The following is a 19035-nucleotide window of genomic DNA, read 5'->3' as shown; positions in this document are numbered from 1 at the left end:
TAGGCAACCTGTTGCAGTGTCTCATGGTAGCTTTTGATTTTGATGTTGAGTAGGGAGAATAGATAAGTAGATGATGACACAAATAAGAATAACAGATCCATTTTTGCCTTTTTTTCCTTCTCAAAATAGTCTTTTATGATCATCTCTATTAAATAGAACATAGTATCTTAGAATCTTTGGTTTGTTTTAGAAAATACTCAGTTGATGTGGTGGCGTTATTGTCCTTGTTATCACAGAATCGTAGGCGTTTAAAGGGACCTCTGGAGACCACTGAGTCCAACTCCTTCTAAAGCAGGTTCCATACAGCAGGTCGCACGGGAAAGCATCCAGGTGGGTTTTGAATATCTCCAGAGAAGGAGACTTCACCACCCCTCTGGGCAGCCTGTTGCAGTGCTCTGTCACCCTCACGGTAATGTTTTTCATCATGTTTAAATGGAACTTACTATGTTCTAGATTGTGCCTGTTGCCCCTTGTGCTGTTGCTGGGCACGATCGAAGAGGGCCTGCCTCCATTGCTTGATTCTCATCCTCTAGATATTTATGAGTGTTGATAAGATGCCCTGTCAGCCTTCTCTTCTCCATGCTGAATGGTCCTGGCTCTCTCAGCCTTACCTCATAAGAGAGATGCTTCAGGCCCTCATCATCTTTGAGGCCTTCCCCTGGACTCTCTCTGAGAGAGCCCTGTATTTCTGTTCAAGATGGGGAGCCCAGAAACTGGACACAGAATTCCAGAAGTGGCCTCATCAGGGCAGAGTAGAGGGGAACTATCACCTCCCTCAACTTGCTGGCCACACTCTTTTTAATGCACTCCATGATATCATTGGCCTTCTTGGCCACAAGTGCACATGTAATGATCAGTGTGTGTCATAGAACTAGAGAGCCAGACAAATATTTTTTTTTTTCCTGAAGTGGTATTAAAAAGAATGAAGTGCTAACAGGAAGATTTTATTCTCACAAATGTATTACTCACAGAAAAAAAGCCCAACTATTTAAAAGGCAGCCTTTGGTATTTAAATTTGGATCATAACCATGCTCAATTAACTCAGAATTCAGTTTTTAAAAAACTCCTATTTTACAAGATACTTCTTATTGTATTTATAAGACTCATCTAAAAACAGTTTTCAACTTACTGGACTGTTCTTTAAAACTCATAAATTGAATTCAGGTTCAGTGCTCTGTTAGCAGTTTTCTTTTATGTTGTGCATGCTTCTTCCAGCTCCCAGATGGAAGGCAGTGGTTTTAGAGGTGTGCACTTGCTAGCAAGACAGCCGGATGGACCACACTGGCTTCAGCTTGATAGGACTTGAGTATAATATTCTGATCTGTGGGATTGAACTGTAATAGGGGAGATCCAGTAACAGATCCAGTAACAGCCTACTCTGAGAAATATCTGGAGAACTTTGTTCCTCTATATTTCTGTCTGTATACTTTCTTTCTCATAAGCTCCAACTTCTTGATTATCTTTATGCAAGAACTTCTGTTCCTCATCACTTCATTTTCCAGTTGCTTAATACAATCCGACTTGCATCATTAAAAAAAATATGTATGTTAAATCTAGTATTAAAGGTCCATTTCATCAAAATTTGGTCTCTGTTAAGTTCTTAAGCCTGCTGTTTTTGTAGATACCAGTGAACAAGCTGAGCACCAAAATTTCTTAATGCCCCTCAGCTCACTGTACTGCACAGGCAATGTGCAGAGCAACGTTGCAGCACTCCAGCTGTGCTAACTGTTAGAGTATGTGTGACGTGCAAAGAATGCATGAATCCAACAGTAAGCATGTGCCCTGTCCCCTAGAACTCTCCCTCTACTGAATTTAACTTATAAATAACTTTACAGCTGTTCCCTCTTTACAAAGCAAAGTGTTCGTCTTCAGAAGGTGTCCCCTCACTCAAAATAATTAACCGAGAGGCCATTTTTGTTTTAGTAGCTGATTCGTATAGCTTGTCTGTCTCCTTTCTTGAATTGTTTCATCTTGCAAATCCACCTATCTGTTAATTACTGTCTGGATTATTTTTTTCTCACACTAGTATTCAAATAAATAACCTTGAGTCAGTCTGTTGGTGACTTCTCCCAGTTCTAGTGGCAGGAAGAATATGCTTCCTTTACTTCATAGTTGCGCAGTGCTTATGAGATAGCACTTTATGATGGGGGAAGGGAGGGCATTTTTGTTTTTAATAGTTTCCTACTGCTATAAATAGTTTACTGATACTTTTTCTATAGTATGCAAACCTGATTTCCTAATACACTTTGCTTTAAAAGTCCTTGTTCTTTTTAAGCTGAAATTCTCCAAAGATTGTCTAATTTATTTCCTTTTTCCTGCTTTTTTTAGTCTCTGCTCTGAGGAAAAGATTTATATAGATACCTATATTTATAGAAGCCCTCAAAAAGTTTAAGGAAAAACGGCTGAGTTGTTTAAGGATTTCCTGCCCTTCCCTTTCCATAGCTGGCTTTGTCTAGTGTGACACGTGCACTGATTCCATGAGTTAGATTGTATTGTGCCTGTTACCTCTTCTTCCCCTTTTCTACTTAAATATAAATAAATCAGCAATCCAGCTGCATCTGACTGTGAGAATAATCATATTGGCATTTGTCTTGGTTAAAGATTCTTTGTGGTTTTTAACTTCTAATTGAATGATTTTTTTTTCTTGCATCAACTTTTCTCCTAACATGAGCTGGATTGAACAGTCTTTTCCAGAGATTTTAATTCATTTTTAAGCAACAGATTATCTTTACGAAGGTTGGTTTTGATAGCTGGAAACCAAACTTTCCCCTGTTTGGGAAGGGGGGGATATAGGGCTGTCCCTCTCCAGCTCAGGCTCCCCATGGCCTCATCCAATCTGGCCTTGAGCGCCTCCAGGGATGGGGCACCACAGCTGCTCTGGGCAGCTGTGCCAGCACCTCACTGCCCTCCAAGGAAAGAATTTCTTCGAACATCCAACCTAAGTTTTCTCTCTTTTGGTTTAAAGTTACTCCCAATTTTCCTATCACTATCAGATCATACGAAAAATTTGGTCCCCCTCCTGCTTATAAGCTCCCTTCAAGTAGTGGAACTTAACTTCTTTAAAAATGGTCACTCACTGTTCCATTGTGTCTTCTATTTAGAAGAAGAAAAGCTTTTCCCAGAACAGCTAAGTCCAAAACGGAGGTGATGTTACACCCAGACAAGTGGCTTTTAGCCTTGTCTATCTGCAATAAGTATCTACTCTGACATGCCAAATGTGGTACTGATACTTGTGCTGAAGTAGTGCTTTGTGACAAGTACTCAAGCATTATTTCTGAAAAGTTGTTTTTTCTGTCTGAAAATACTGCCCAGCAGTTCAGAGTTCTGTACCCATTTAATACTCTTTACTTATTTAAGGCTTTCCCATATGGTGCTAGGCATAGCTTGTAGTGAAGACAAATGGGTTTTTCCCTTGTGTACCCCTACTATATAGTACGATATAGATGCCATAACAGATGCTTAAATTTTGAAGCTGCACAAATTTTTGCCTCTACTTTTATGGCTGGAAATTGTGACTAAAATGCTTATTCACATATGAAATAGTGAATGGTCATGTGTTTGCCATTCCACATTATAAACAAAGTTAATGAGAGGAGTTGATGATGAGTCTCAGCTCCATGCTTCATGCCTCTTTTTCCATTTTGTCACTGTGTGGGTGTTACCTTGACTTAATTCACTTCACATAGCTCTGTGTAATTTGGAAAACCAGTCCGTGTACGTGTATTGCTCTGCTCTGTGACTTCTTTTCTGTAAATATATTGGCAAATACTTTTTGCAGTTTATAATGCTGATTATTTTGGGTTTTTTGTTTTGTTTTTGAGTATTCCTCTATTAATGTACTACTCAATGTATGTACTTACTTGCTTGTAATACCTTTCTGATAATGTCGCAAATGAATAGAACAATGTGTACGGCTTTGTGGAAAAAGTTCAGGTTTTTCTTAATCACAAAGCAGAAGAAACTGTCCGTAATTAATCTATGATCATTCTGACTCCCTCCTTTTCCCTGCCTTTCTCATACGTTCCGTTTGTTTCTGATCTGGGTTTGCCTTGTTCAGCTGTGTCAAGGACTGGGTTAGTGCCTGATTGCATAAGTAGGCGTGCGGCCATTTTAGTGTTCCGAATTAGACATCTTGGTTGTCAGTCTCCAGCGTTCAGCCTCAAGTAAGGATTCTGGGGAGGAATATAGTCAAACATGATTGATCTGTCAGTTGTTTTCACTTGATAATAAATCCTGTTGGACTTGCAAAAAGAAATCACGTGCAGTTTTCCTGTCAGTCTTCACGTGTGGAGAATTTTTTGTTGAGGGGGAAGAGGGGTTGGTAGATTTTTTTTTTCTTTGTTTTGTTTTTGCTGTTATTTTTGGATAGCACAATGAGACTAAGAATGGTACAGATGTCATAAAGCAAGTGACAACTCACTACTCTCACTCCTGGCTTTTTGGGTGGGCCAGCTGACACTGTAGCTTCTTTTACTCATCAAGTAATTTTCCAAACGAAACCGTTAACAAAAGATCAAGTGAACAACACAAAGAGCTTCCCCAGAAAAACAACCTATTTCTCAAATCCCAAGGGCAAGGAAATGAAGGTTTTCTGACCACGGCGAAGTTACCGTTTCCTGACTGCTCTGTTAGTGGGAAGAGCATGCTTAGAGGGAGTTGAAAAAATGCACTGTTGAGGACACGTGCTCACTGATTGTTTCAGTGGGTCTAATTTCTGGAGATCTTCCCTTTTTACTTGAATTTATGTTCAAGCTTTAGATTACTGCTAAGTTCTAGAAAGGAATGTTTATCAGCTTTTCACATTCTGTTGTACACAGCTATGTGGCTTTCCTATTTTTTCATTGATGGGACAGTATAGGCTAGCTCTCTTGAATAACTTCTGACCCTAGACTTTTCTGTATAGGAAGTTGTTTGTTGTTTACTGCCTGCTCCTCTTTCTCCTTTCCCAACTACTAGGAAGATGAAACCAGTAAGTATGATTATTCATTCTAGGTAACTATAGGATGTTTATCCCTGCCCTAAATAAGGGTGAAGGCAAGATAATTAACATGAAGACAGGAATAGAAACTGTATGTTGATAGCAGAGGATCTGCAAGTATATATAGTGGGAGTACAGAGACTCCAAAAGGAGCAACCACCAAGGGTAATTGAAGAAGTATGCTAGTGATGAGGGAAAAGCATGATCTACATTCTGATTTATAGCCTGTAAGGTGATTGTTTTGTTCACTTACAGAGTTACCAACATATTTCTTTTCATTTTAATTTTCTTTCTTGGATTGCTGGCTTTGATGTACATATCAGCAGCAACCAGTCATTTTTGTGACTTGCCTTTTTTCTATTTCTTTGGTCTCATTTCCTCCTCTTTCATGCCTTACCTATTTTATTGCAAGTGGAGATTAAGTTATAGAACTAATTATGACATTCAATCATTGTTTTTCCTTTCCCCCAGAAGACCAGCCCAAAAACAGACAAATTTCTCTGCCTGGAAAGTGCTACTAATGGAGCATCTGTCAGGAGCTATCGAGGCTAAGGCATATTTTAGTGAGTTTCTCCTCTGCAATTTTTAGAGACAGAGCTCAAGTTTGAAGAATTAAGGTCAAAAATCTGTACCTTTCAATGGAAAGGTGAACTGTGAGGCCAACTGTGCTGTCACTTCACCTTAATCTTACTCATTTCATTTCTCATCGTTGAGTACAGCAGCATTCTGTTGCACCAGTGAAGTATCAAATATTTCATTTGTTACTTGGATGAAGGCATATATCTTTAAGCAGGTGATCTTACCCTTGTTCTCTTTTCTGTATTGTAGTCATGAGGTCAGTAGGGAGTCTCAGAGAAGACAAAACTGCAAGCTCTCTGAAGATGAGGGAGGAAAAAGATACTACTCTGATAGCATCAGAACCATAAATCCCCATGCGCTGATAGTCTTGCAGTGTTCCCGTTCCAGGTAATTTATTAGTATGTGGGTTTAGCAAATATTATAGAACGTGAGCAATACAGAAGAAACATTGCAACATTGTCAGGGTTTTGTAATGGTGGTTTTGTAACTTTGACTCTTGGCTTCTAGTGGACTCAAAACTTAGTGTGATAGTCCGGTTTTAAATTAGGAGGTCAGATTTGAAAAAAATGGCTGTAGGAAGACTTGTAAAGATGTTTTACTTGTGCCTTATCCTCGGTAGCATGTAGGTGGTCTTGGATGTAGCAGTCTGGTTTTTGTTGCTTTTTTTAATTCTTCATGGGATTTAGACTCAAATGTATGTCTAGATTTACAAAGGGATGTACATACCTAGAATCTACCTGTCCTACTTGAAGCTGAGTCCATGATAGGATTTCTGAAGAACTTTAACCACAGAACTGCTAGGAAGCTTTCACACACTTTGCTATAAAGGTCTTCATCGAGTTTCCTGGAGGCTTCCTTGTGTTGAGCAGCTTGAAAACTGCCTCATATGTTGGTCCAACGAGGCTCTTCAAAAGCAAGATCCTTCCTACCCACCACCTACAAAATACACTCACCTAGGTAGCCTCAGAATATGCCAAATGATTCTGACTCTGCATCAGGTTACGTGGGAACCTTCTTTATTTACTTATCAGCAGTGACAGCATTCACCTCAGCATGTGGAAAGCCTATTTTCTGTATCCTTGTATGTCCAAATGATTCGTGGCCATCTTTTCCAGTTGAGTATCTAGACCACTGGTCTATGGAATCATACTTGGTGCTTCCACTTGCAAAGTCTTTAGGACACTTGGTGACCTAATTCCAGGGCAAGGGCAGGATTCAAGAAATGCTCTGCATGATTTTCTGTGTTACCTCAGGTAGTTTACATCTTGGTACGATGGTTCCTTAGGAATCCTCATGTGTCTGCATTTCTGGATGCAGGTGGTGATCTTGGAAACTCAAACCAGTTTTCACTGTACGTGTGCCACGTACAAATCTCAGAGTGGTTGGGTGGCATGTTAGACACTGCATCCGATCTTCTAGTGAGCTTTGGGAAAGAGCTGTCTATTCTTCCCTTCTTTCTGTCTGTCAGGCAGCCAGTACATTCGGAACTCAGGATTCTTATTATCTATTACTTTCTTCTAGGGTCTGAGTTTAATTTCACTGATGGCATCTATGTTAGATGCTGCATTGATCTTCTGAACACCCCTTTCTGGAGCTGAGCTTACTTTAAGCTATGGGTTTCTAAGGAAGCCCACTACCTTTCACACTAAGGTAGTTTATATGCCAGCTTATATACAGTAGCAGATAATTTGACTGCTAAACAGGGGTTTTGGCCTGTGGCACAGTAACCATCTTTAGCTTCAAGCAAGTAAGTAAAGCTTGAGGATGTCTAGAAGGCTATTTGGGTAATTATGCATTTTTAAATATGTATGAAATAAGGTCTAAAATTAACAACTGCTTATTATTTGCAAGTATTTCGTGAAAAATATATGATTCTGTGATAACCTCATTTGATAGTCAAATAAACTAAGCGCAGTTAAAATTTGACTTCGTTATAAATTTTGACCTAAATCTATGTGGGAGGGTTCCAAACAGTTTGTAAAAGCTTCAGCTTAAATGTAATTAATTAGTTCAAGGTTGTCTTTTAAAACCCTGTCAGTAGATTTCTGATGAAGCTTTGGTTTAAAACAAATCAGCATCCTTTTATGGGGCTCAGACTGAGATTTTATTAAGGTGGGAATGGAAACTAATCCATCTAGTTGCACTGGAAGAAGCTTCAAAATGAATTCTCATTGTAAAGGGAAAAAAGTATTTTCCCAAACGAGCCCCTCCTAATCTCGAAGTTTCAGCCTGTGTATTTTTTCCAAAATTTACTAAAAGCTACTGACCTGAGGGATTTGTTTTCCATTCCGAAGTCTTGAAATTTTCCTCCTGGCTAATTACAGCCTATTACTCTAGACTTTGGTCCTTTAGCAGTAACATTTTCCATCTTAAGATGGGTTGTCCCATTCCAATGAAGAGCATGTTGTCTGAGTGCTGAATGGAATTACTACCAGTGGAAACTATGCTGCAAGAGGCTTGATAAAGCAGCTGCTGTGCAAACCTCAGCTGCTTTTTCCATCCTCCTGAGCACTGGTAATTAGCATAGGGAAGCTGACTAATGTGCTGACGTCACCTCTTTCCAGTAGAAGCTTACATTTTGTTCCTGACTGCCTCAAAGCATGCAGGACTTTGTTCAGGAATTCACTGTCACACACAGGATGCTCTGAAACCTTTCCTTTTTTTTTTTTCCTTCAGAGGGGCTGGACTTGTTTCCCTTATAAACGCTGCCTGCAGAACCAACGGCTTCCTTAAAAGTAATTGGTTTCTGCTGAACAGCAAGTATCGCTTTAGCAAAGAGCAAAATGCATTTTAGAAACTTTAACTACAGTTTTAGTTCTCTGATTGCCTGCGTGGCAGATAGCGATGTCTTCAATCAAGCAGAAACAAGGGTATGCTTTCTCTTTTGCTTTATTTATATGGACTACCAGAATGCTAAAGTCTGTAGGTACTGTTTCGTAACTGGTTAGAACACAGCTTACCTGAAGAGCTTTTTTATTTACAAGAAAATGTCACATTGGTATTATGGTATGCTTTGATATGAATGAATCTTGCTCTGGAAATTATTAGATCTTAAGCTGTGTGGTTTTGAAAAAGATCAGAAGTTGAACTCCACACACTTCTTGTCTGTATAGCATATTCTTCACTTTCATGTGCTTTCAGCAATGCTTAGATTACGATCTTGGTAGTAAAGTTGTTGTAACTTACAGTACATGCCACATTTTCTCATGTGTTCTTTTTTGTTTGGCACTGTATGTGTTGATGATGTTAGAACTGTTAAGAACTTCTCTTGGATCTGTATTTCACTAATTAGAATGAATATAATGTGAGTAATACAGTCCTGATACAGTGAATTGTTGACTGCTAAGATACCTCAAGGACAAAAATAACATTTTGTTCAGTGTCCTCCTGCTTGCATGGTATTTATGACCTATAGAATCCCCACACTTTAAAAAACAAGATTTTGCACAACTCTTGCAGGTTCTCTCTGAGTTTAAACATTGAATGTGAACTTTGGAGTTGTTTCTTTTAAACTTGTTTTTTTCTTTTCTTTTCTTTTTCTTTTTTCTTCTTCCAAGTAACACATGAGTAAGGCTTTAGAAATGCAGAGCTAGTTTTCATAGTTCCATCTAGCTGTCTTTCCAGTACAGGAAGCTAACGCATAGAGACTTTCTCTACAAAGGGTCCTGTAGTCAGATGTCATTTTGAAGGATCTTAAATATGGCTCAGCAAGAAGTAGGACAGCTCTAGTTTTAATATATCTTTGGACTACAGTGATTATGTATGTAGCTGTGATGAGTTTATGGAACAGAACTCTTTGGAAAGGAAAATGAGATTTTGAAGTAATCACTGCCCCCTTATGTAATCTGTTGCTTTTCCTACTAATTCAAAATGAAACAGTAAAAAAAAAAAAAGAGGTAGTGCAGTTCTGTATATTTGCATATTTTAGCTTCATATTCAACTTCCAGCAAGCTTTTATGAAAAGAAAATACCAGAAATACCAGCATGCTTGATCCATCTCCATCACTGTAACTGATTGTGTCCTAATGTGAGCCACAAACACTTTGCAATGTATGCCAGCTGCAAAACATCATACACTTCTCCCTCCTTTGATTTGGCATCCTCAAATAAATAAATTCTTTATTTAAAAAGTAAAATAATTTAAGTCAAGTTTGCATAGGTGCCCTAGGAGCACATGCATCCAGTGCAACAAGGACAATGACCAGCTGTTGGTCATGTTTAGCCTTTTCATGCAGTTAGGATACTGAAGTCGTGTCAGCTGCAGTTCTGTAAAGGTATGAGATTTCGGTTTGACTTCTACACTTACACCACAGTCAAAACTCAGAATGTGTCAGAGGCCCTTCAGAAGCACTGTGGTTAGTGCTTGGGTCTTTTTAGAAGACGTAGTAGGAGCCTTTTTAGAATTGAGCTCCAGAAATAGAAGAAGCTATTAAATCTGCATTCAGTAATAACATATTTTCTTAACGTTCATTTGCCTAGATGAAAGCAACAGCTGTTATAAAAGGCAGTGTTCGTGACCTTTATTATGTGTGCTGAGTCACTGAAGAAAATTACATTTAGTGTGCAAATAGGACTTTTTTCCTTTTTTGCTGTTAAAAGTCTTGTATCAGTTTCCTTGTGAATTGCACACTTAGACAAAGACATGCTTGGCAGACTTTTTTCAAGGCCTTTCAATATTCATTTTGTAAGACAAGCATTTCTTTTCAACACCTTAGCAATACTACTGTTTCTGTTATGCTGCTTAATAAGGCCCTTATTGATAATAAGCTAGTTTTTTAATAAGGAAGGGAAAAGCTGCTACAAAAAGAAGAACAAGTGATAGGTTAGCAAAATTAAAAATAAATAATAAGAAAAAGAAACCTAAGCTATAACAACGACTACTCTTCAAGAGTGCTGGCGTGTTCCTTCCAGCAATTGCCATTTATGTCTGTGTTTCTTCAGGGAAATGCACAGTGTTGCATGTTGACTCTTCTTGGTTCTTTCTTTTCAGGCCAAATTTGAATCGCTGTTTAGAACATATGACAGAGATATCACCTTTCAGTATTTTAAGAGCTTCAAAAGAGTACGAATAAATTTCAGTAACCCTTTATCTGCGGCAGATGCAAGAGTCCAGCTGCACAAGACAGAGTTCCTTGGAAAGGAGATAAAACTGTATTTTGCTCAGGTATGTCTTTTTGTGATTATCCTTGCAGTGTACTAAAGCCTAGCTAAATAGTGGTAAGCTTCCACAGGTCTCCAGTCATGTTAATGAACACTTAATTTTTGCTTTGATTAGGTTGTTCCAAAGCTACCAGTAGTGTACTTGGTACTTATCTCTCTTTCTTTGTTGCTTTGATGCCCTTGGGGAAAGAGAGTAGATGATAGTAATCAACATAGTTAAAGATAGAACTCTACTGGGTGGGGGAAGCCAAGTGTATTTGGCAGCAGTACACACACAATAAAATGCTCAAATGGTATGTAAGGCAATCCAGAGTGTAGAAGCACATGTTGAGGACTCCTACCTGTTGATCTGGCTCTCGCTACTGCAGATCGTTTGTACTTGAAGATTGCTTTCAGTGCAGCTCTATGGCTGGCTAGCATCTGCTGCTAAAGATGTGGTAATCTGAGTGCTTTTTGGTAGCTGCTATGTATTTTCCTCCGCACATTTAATGGGAAAATTAACCTGTGTGTGTCTGTTTCAGATGTCCCTAGGGACAGTCCTGAAGGAGCCAGTTTATTTATATACCTTCTAGAATTCTCACCACTCTCGCTTGTGGTAATAAGTTTCAACACCATTTGCCTTAAAGCCCATATCCAGCTTCCTCCTACTTCAGTATTTTAAGGGCAGATACTTTCTGGTGAAAGTTTTGTAAAACTTCATAATGGGAAGATGCAGATGTGCACACTTCATTGCATGTTCCATCAGAGTAAATGAATGTGATGACCTGTCTGTACTTTGTATACTGGGTCTTTCATATAGCTCTCTTCAATACTATTGTTACGTGCTGCCACCTTGAGTGCCTGTTACAGCATAACATCTATCCAAACCTTAAAATTCCTCATTAATAATGAATTCATTGATAACAGTGTAATAGCTTTGGTCTTGTAATGCTTTTTTTTTTCAGACTTTACACATTGGAAGCTCACATTTGGCACCACCAAATCCAGACAAACAGTTTTTGATTTCACCTCCTGCCTCTCCACCTGTTGGTTGGAAGCAAGTAGAAGATGCTACTCCTGTGATTAACTATGATCTTTTATATGCTATCTCCAAGTTAGGACCAGGTAAGAAGCCATAGAAGCACAAACATTTGCGTTTTAAAATGAATGTCTAGATTTTTTTCCAAATGAATTACTGTCTACTAATTACATTGGTAATATCTGAAAAAGGATAAAGCTATAAACTTCTTACACGCACTCTAACTCCGCAGGATCATTTGAAGGGCCTGGGCCTCAACAGTGTGCTGTTCTGAGGTTTACAAACAGCATGAATGTCACTTCAACAATATATTAGCTTGTTCATCAAAATTTTCAAGAAGCAACTTCCTAAAAATAAAGGGGAAAGTGGGTAGTTGCACATCTGCTGCAGGGACAGGAAAATCCTGTCTCAGATGAGGACAGTAAAACAGTTAACAGTTGCGTAGCTCTGCATTTGAATTACCTCTGTTTGCATTCTGAGATAGTTTCTCTCCTACACACAGTGCTATCTCACTATCATAGTGGTTTGAGGCACTAATTTTCTTCTGAATTTAAAAGGAAGAAGTTTCTGCCACTCCCAACTCCTTGGTATTTTCATCTGCTGCAGTTTACTCATTTATTGGAAGCTTTAAGATTGCTTTCCCCTGGGAAGAAAAATGCTTCCTTTCTACCTTTCCCTGTCCTAGGAAGAGGATGGAAAAGAACTTCTAGCTCTTCGTGCATCAACTTTGCAGTTCTAGCTTGGTTGTGTAGTAGCTTGACTGCATGCAGGTGAAATCCACAGTTGCTATTGAAAATAATGTGACTCAGACCACAAGGGAATTTTTTTTGAACTGTGAAAGTTCATAGCCTTGCAGTCTGTGGAGAGACAGATATCTATGCTTGTGCTGGGATAAAAATTGGGGTGGATTATTGCTGTTCTTTAATAAGCACCACATTTTAAATAATATATGAATTCTAATGATGATCAGAGGGCTGGAGCACCTCTCCTATGAGGAAAGGTTGAGGGAACTGGGCTTGTTTAGTTTGGAGAAGAGAAGGCTCCGGGGAGACCTCTTTGTGGCCTTCCAGTACTTGAAGGGAGTGTATAAACAGGAAGGGGAACAGTTGTTTACGAGGCTGGATAGTGATAGGACAAGGGGAAATGGTTTTAAACTGGGACAGGGGAGGTTTAGGTTGGATATTAGGAGGAAGTTTTTCACCCAGAGGGTGGTGACGCAGTGGAACAGGTTGCCCAAGGAGGCTGTGGATGCCCCATCCCTGGAGGCATTCAAGGCCAGGCTGGATGTGGCTCTGGGCAGCCTGGTCTGGTGGTTGGCGACCCTGCACATAGCAGGGGGATTGAAACTCGATGGTCATTGTGGTCCTTTTCAACCCAGGCCATTCTGTGAGTCTATGATTCTATGATAATGGCAAGAATGCTTTATAGGAAAAATATCGCAGTTAGAAGTAAAGATGTAAAAGACTGCCAAAAAATCACTTGGTTATCCAGAAGCATATAAACAAAGCATGTGAGCCTCCATATAGTTATTTGAAATCATCAATCAAGAGTACTTTTGACATCCTAAATTTTATTCTCATGAAATCTGTTTCTGAAACAGAAATCCCATAAGATGGTGCTCATTGGAATGAGAGTTGTTTTTGATGAAGCGCTTGGAATAAATAAATAGCACTACAGCTTGCTGATCTTATTAATGTTCAGAGCTTGCTTGATGCTTGCTGCTTTCCTTTTAAGTTTTGGCAATACCAGGAAGAAATATATATGTCTTAAATATTTAACAGTTTGCTGATCTTTAAAAACAACTGGTTGTTTTTTCCCCTGCAAGTTATGTTATTAAGATGGCTTACAGTAAGCTCACTGGCAGATCTGCGATCCCTTTCTCCAAGAGGTTTTTCCACATATATTGTGAATGTTAAGCCCTTTCAAGGCTCTACCTCTTTTCCTCTATGGAACTGTTCTCTTCCCCCTCCCACAGTCCTCCAGAAAACAGAGCAGAGACTGCTTTAGAGCCTTGGCATCCCACAGCCTGCAGCTTATATTAGCTCTCTCAAACAACTGATCACTGAAGTGATCTTAAAGAAAATTGTTTTCCCCACTGAGAAGTAATGAGTCTAAAGTAGCAAGAAAAAAAAAATAAGGGGAGCTGATCAGGGAAATGGAGGAAAGAAATAGTTTGCTCTTTCCCTGATCTAATGTTAAGATTAAGACTATGTAACATCTGTTTAGATGCAATTATTTATCTTGTGGCAAAAACAGATTTCAGATCAGCAGTCAACCAAATTCATATCATAGTGCATCTACACCCTGGTTGTATTATATCGCAGTGCTTTGTACGATGCCTGCTGTCTAGCTCTTGCTCCAAGAATGCCAGAACAGTATCAGAGCACCTCTGTGAGAGATGGCTGGAAGTGCATCCAGCGTCATTAAGTATAAAAGCTTTTGAGAGCGAGGAAGATTCTATGGTTTTGTCAGCACTGAGGAAAACTGTCTGCATGATACAGTGGATGCTTTGTGTGCTTTACAGTTAAAAAACAAACAAACAAACAAAAAAAAACAACCAAAACACAAAACAGCAAACACTCCAATTAATCTCAAGACAGCTCATATAGAACACTTTCCTGAATGCCTATGCAGAGATATTTTCTTATACATACTCTTATATATATATATACGTAACTTATATTAACTCTCTTTTTACGAGAGCAGCTGAGTGCTGTTGCTTTGAAAACAGAACTTAAACACTTCTGGATGGTAAATATGGCAGTTAGTAATATACCTGACTGCACCATCTAATGCTCTGTGGCATCAGGCTTTTTGTTATCAATGTATTACTTACACATTTAAAGAATGAGTCCCTTTTGTTTTCAGTCACGTCTTTCATACCTGTCTATAAAATGGATTCTTCTTAACTAATATTGTAAATATTCTAACTTTCAGGAGATAAGTATGAGCTACATGCTGCCACTGATACTACCCCAAGTGTTGTTGTCCACGTATGTGAGAGCGACCAGGAAAACGACGTGGAAGAAGAAATAAAGAAACCCAAGCCAAAAATTATTCAAACAAGAAGACCAGATTATACTCCTTCCCATTTAAGCTGAACTGCTATGGGTTTTCAAGGGTTTCAAGTAGGCATATTGAAGGGAAACTTTTACTGTGGAAACAGCAGGTCACGGGTTTGGTGGCAACAGCGGCAGCTGTAGTAGGAGAAGTTCCAATGTAAGTTTGCTCTGAAAAATAAAGGAAGTTTCATCCTTATTTTTAATGCTGCAGGTCGATAGATACCATGAGTGTGTTCCCAGATCTCTGGGAATGAAGGATAGGCAGAAGGTGACATTTTGAGACCTAATAAGACAAACTTTGGGTTCATTTTGGGGGGGTACTGTAGGCTTTTCCATTATAAAGCAGCTGGGGGAAGATTTCTTTGTTCTGTCTCACATAAATCCTCAAACTAATAGGCTAGTCGTTGTGTGGTGTACATAGCCATAACAGAGGTGGTTTTAAAGATAAAATATTTGGAATTGTAAATCTTTTTTCATATAATAGATTTTGTGCATGTGTATTCTTGGTCTTCTAAAGTAACTTTGCAGTATTTTCTATAGTTTCTCACATGCTTTTGGAGATCTGGGAAATTGTTTAAAGTATTTATTATCTCAGCATCCCGGACTTACTACTAGATGTGTACATACATATATATTTATATTTGTTTATATGGGCACTCATATTTCAGCAGGTATACAGTTTATTTGGCACCCTACATTGGTGCTCTGTAACTTGTGCTTCTAAAATCTGACTCTTTTAACTGCCTATATAGGGTTTTGTCAGGCAAAGCTGTAGGAAAAAAATGTGCAATAGGAAAGCTGTTTAAATGAGTTGATTTAAAATTATTTAAGTTAAAATAATTTATATCTTCAATAACATTTCTCCAATGACTTTAACTTTCTCATTTGGATCGAAGAAGAGTATTCTGAAATGTATAAACAAAGCCAATGTTGCGTGTTCACAGCAATGTACGTTTTCAGTAAAAAGGATGGTAACAGAGAGGATGAGAGCATTATTCAGTAAGCAAACCTGCACTGCTGAAACAGATTTAACAGGGATTGAAAAACTGCACACAGTGCGTAGAACAGCAAAGAGAGACGGAGTGCCTTTCCCTCATTCATTCCTGATGTGAACTGTTCTACAAGCTGCACGCTTGTATCTTTTTCTACTGGCTTTGTATGTCCATAAGTATACACTTTCTTAGCTTTGCTTCTAAAATAAGCTGGTATTTAGAACTGCTTAATGCCAAGTAATGATGCATACTTAAGTATTGGGTATACGTGGGAAAAGCTTTAGGGTTTTTTTTTAATATATTAGTGTTTAAAAACTGTAGCTCATGACATACAGGTTTGGCAAAAGATGGCAGAAGTATTTTCTTATTTGTTTTTTAAAATGGAAATCTTCACTTTGATGTAAGTGTATTTCTTTTTTTTTTTTTTTTTGTAAGAGATAGTAACTGCTATCTGTGGGGAAATATCACTGAACATTTTTAGGAAGGGGATGTTTGGAGCTTTTCAAGATGTTTCTAGAAATCAAAGCTGTTTGGTTCCGTGTTGATTCACTTTTGCCACACTCGGTCGGAGGATGACTTTTATAGCTGGAGTTGATGTAAAGAAATGAATTCAGTGCCATTTGAAGCAAACGTAGACTTCAATGTCCGGGCTCACACCTTGTTTTTTCAATAGAATATTAGTGAAGCAAGCTGTGTAACAAAGCCATTCCAAGCTGTGTTGCGGTGTGTAAGTGGTTTATCGAAGGCCTGTCATTATACTAAGCAAAACAGAGATTGATATCCTGTGACCAAAGAGAACAGGAGTATTTTAAAGGTCATTTAGTTCTGACCTTGTTCTGTTTGTTTCAGTTTACAGGGCATACCAAACACTGACAGTTGGTGTCTGTCTTGGACCTAATTAAGTGGCACTCTCTCTCCAAGTTAAGGTGCTTAAGGTTATTTGCCTTATTAATGTATAACAATCAGCTAAATACATCTACTGCTTCTTAACACCCCAAAATAAATAAAAAGGAGAGAAATCCCATCAGTTGGCCACAACTGTCTTTAAGCCTTTCCAAGATCTTTTTCCATGTTTCTCAAGTTGCTACTAGACTTCAGTGTTTTACTTCATACTTCTTGAAACTGTTGAAATACGTCTGTTTGGTCCTTTTTCTGTTTGTCCTTGATTACCAGTCAAAGCATTAGTTTTGCACCAGTTTTACATGAGCAACTTAGTTTCTGTTCTGCTTCCTGGCAGTCCAAAGAAAGCAGTGCTAATGCTCAATTAAAAATAAAGAATGTTAAAGAAATACCAGTATGATCTTCCCAGTTTATTACCCTAATATCTGCCTAGTAAAGGTGGACACTGGAAACCATGGATGGAAGACTTGGGATGGCTGCAGTGCATTCTCCTGATTGTAATTGTAAACAAAGATGGCGAGACAGTAATCTGCCTGTCTTTTCTGATGGTATATCTTGGCGTGTGTCACCTTCTGTTATCATTACTACAATATATTGTGTGCCCTGGGTTTTTTTTTCTTTAAAAAACAACAACAACAACAACAAAAAACAGTTTAAATGAATGCTTAATTGGTATTTTATACAATTGTATGGGGCTTATTTAAATTAAAATATTTTGTTGTCTTCTTGTAATGTTGTGGTATTTGTACATGCAGCTAGTCAAAGGTTTTGCACCACAATCTGAACTTCAGGCTTCTGAACACTGCTGGTTTCAATAAGCAGGAATTGATAAGAACATCATTCCAGGTCACATCCTTATCAACTGAATAAATTTATGCGTAGAAAAAGACTTCCCAACCTTCTGCTTAAGTGACTTACATGATCTTAATGCAAATATGAGAATCTACTAATAAATGAAATAGTCCAAAATATTTCAGTTAAAAACTGATTCTTCTGTGTCAGAAGTTGACATGCTTCTTAATGACAGTATCAACACTTTACCATTCTGTTATATCTTTACTAGTTTTCTTCTACTGCATGGATAATTCTATTTTTAAAGCTCTTGGAGTATGAAAATGTCAGCATTTCTATGGCTTTATCCAGTAATCCAGTGTGGGGATTTGGCAAAGCATATGGAGAAATGCTTTGAAAGTTTTACTCCTTGGTATGGAAGAAATCCTCTCATGGCAGAAGGGAGTTATTGATAATAATGCTCATCATTCTTCTCAGTACTTATGACTGTGAAGTACTGATATCTATAATAAATTGCCCTATACACAGAACCTATTTGAAAAAGCAAAGTTTTGCTGCTCGTCGATAGCAGACCTATCCAAGAGAATTCCTGTGTAGAGTAACCAGAATAACTTGATCCTTACGTGACCTAATAAAGTAAGGTAAGTTGTTCCACAATTCCAACAATGGCAGTTTCAACTGAGCCATCCTGTTATACACAGAATACCTAGTTTTTCTCTTTTTTTTTGGATGTATTGTTCAGTTTCATTATTTGCACTCTGCATGAGGATAGCATCTGCTATCTCAAATCTTGGAAGATATCACCTGGTGTCATCTTGCAAGACTTGCTGTCAGTTTAGTGATGCACACTGCTATCATTGGGTTATGCGCTTGTGCACGCATTACTACATCAATAACCTTATCAAGGGGAATTCAACAATATGTAAGTCTAATGTTGGTTTCTAATCTGGGCGTTGTTTTTCAGAGCAGCAACAAGTGTAGTAACTTTGATATTTAAAATACTCGACAAGTGTGTTAGTTGTTCTTGTGTAGCCCAGACTTGTCAAGGGTGGGGAAGCACCTCTCTCGTGCCATTTTAACAGTTACAGCATGGATTTTGCTCTAAGCATAATCACCTGCCTAGTCAAGTTTAGTTTTGTCGCACTAGAAAGAATGCTTTTGGGAAGACAAGTTCTTTAACTCGAGATTGTGATTTGTATCTGTGAAGCTTGCTTTTTTGCTGTGATATGTCCAGAATCCTCTCCCACTTCCAAGCGTGATGTGATGGCAAGGCATAGATTTGTACTCTTGGCATGAACTAAGTTCAGAAATTCACTCAGACTTAGCTATTGCACTTCCTCTATCATCTCTGCTTTTATTCTGGATTTTGTCCAACACATTCTAGAAACATTTTACAGAAAATTTATACCTACTTAACGCCTTTAATAATTCATGTTTGGATGTCTAAGAACAAGAATACAGAACAACTGGTACTATACAAGCAGCAACAGTGAAGATAAGACACGCTCAAGGCATCCCCAGGATGCTGTACCCTACTTTGGTAAAGCAAGACCA

At 38.4% G+C, this 19035-nt stretch overlaps 1 protein-coding gene across 3 annotated transcripts in view; it reads left to right on the top strand.

The window, feature by feature from the left end:
* The window catches only part of RCAN1 (regulator of calcineurin 1), a 40779-nt gene extending 23121 nt beyond the window's left edge, over window positions 1–17658 (top strand). Inside the window, exons 2-6 of one of the 3 annotated variants that reach the window (XM_046940305.1) lie at window positions 5807–5944; window positions 8234–8427; window positions 10548–10721; window positions 11662–11821; window positions 14673–17421. In XM_046940305.1, the coding sequence (XP_046796261.1) occupies window positions 8341–8427; window positions 10548–10721; window positions 11662–11821; window positions 14673–14836 (585 nt within the window). In that variant the 5' untranslated portion in view covers window positions 5807–5944; window positions 8234–8340 and the 3' untranslated portion in view covers window positions 14837–17421. Of the gene's footprint in view, window positions 1–5806; window positions 5945–8233; window positions 8428–10547; window positions 10722–11661; window positions 11822–14672 lie in introns of those variants that run through there. The other 2 variants (NM_001278079.2, XM_015299390.4) reach the window with 2 other exon arrangements.
* Window positions 17659–19035: the final 1377 nt, after the last annotated feature.

The sequence above is a fragment of the Gallus gallus genome, chromosome 1 (genome assembly GCF_016699485.2).
Source record: "Gallus gallus isolate bGalGal1 chromosome 1, bGalGal1.mat.broiler.GRCg7b, whole genome shotgun sequence".
Classification (NCBI taxonomy): domain Eukaryota; kingdom Metazoa; phylum Chordata; class Aves; order Galliformes; family Phasianidae; genus Gallus; species Gallus gallus.
Note: the sequence above shows the minus strand (reverse complement) of the source record. Positions and strands in the feature narration are given on the sequence as shown.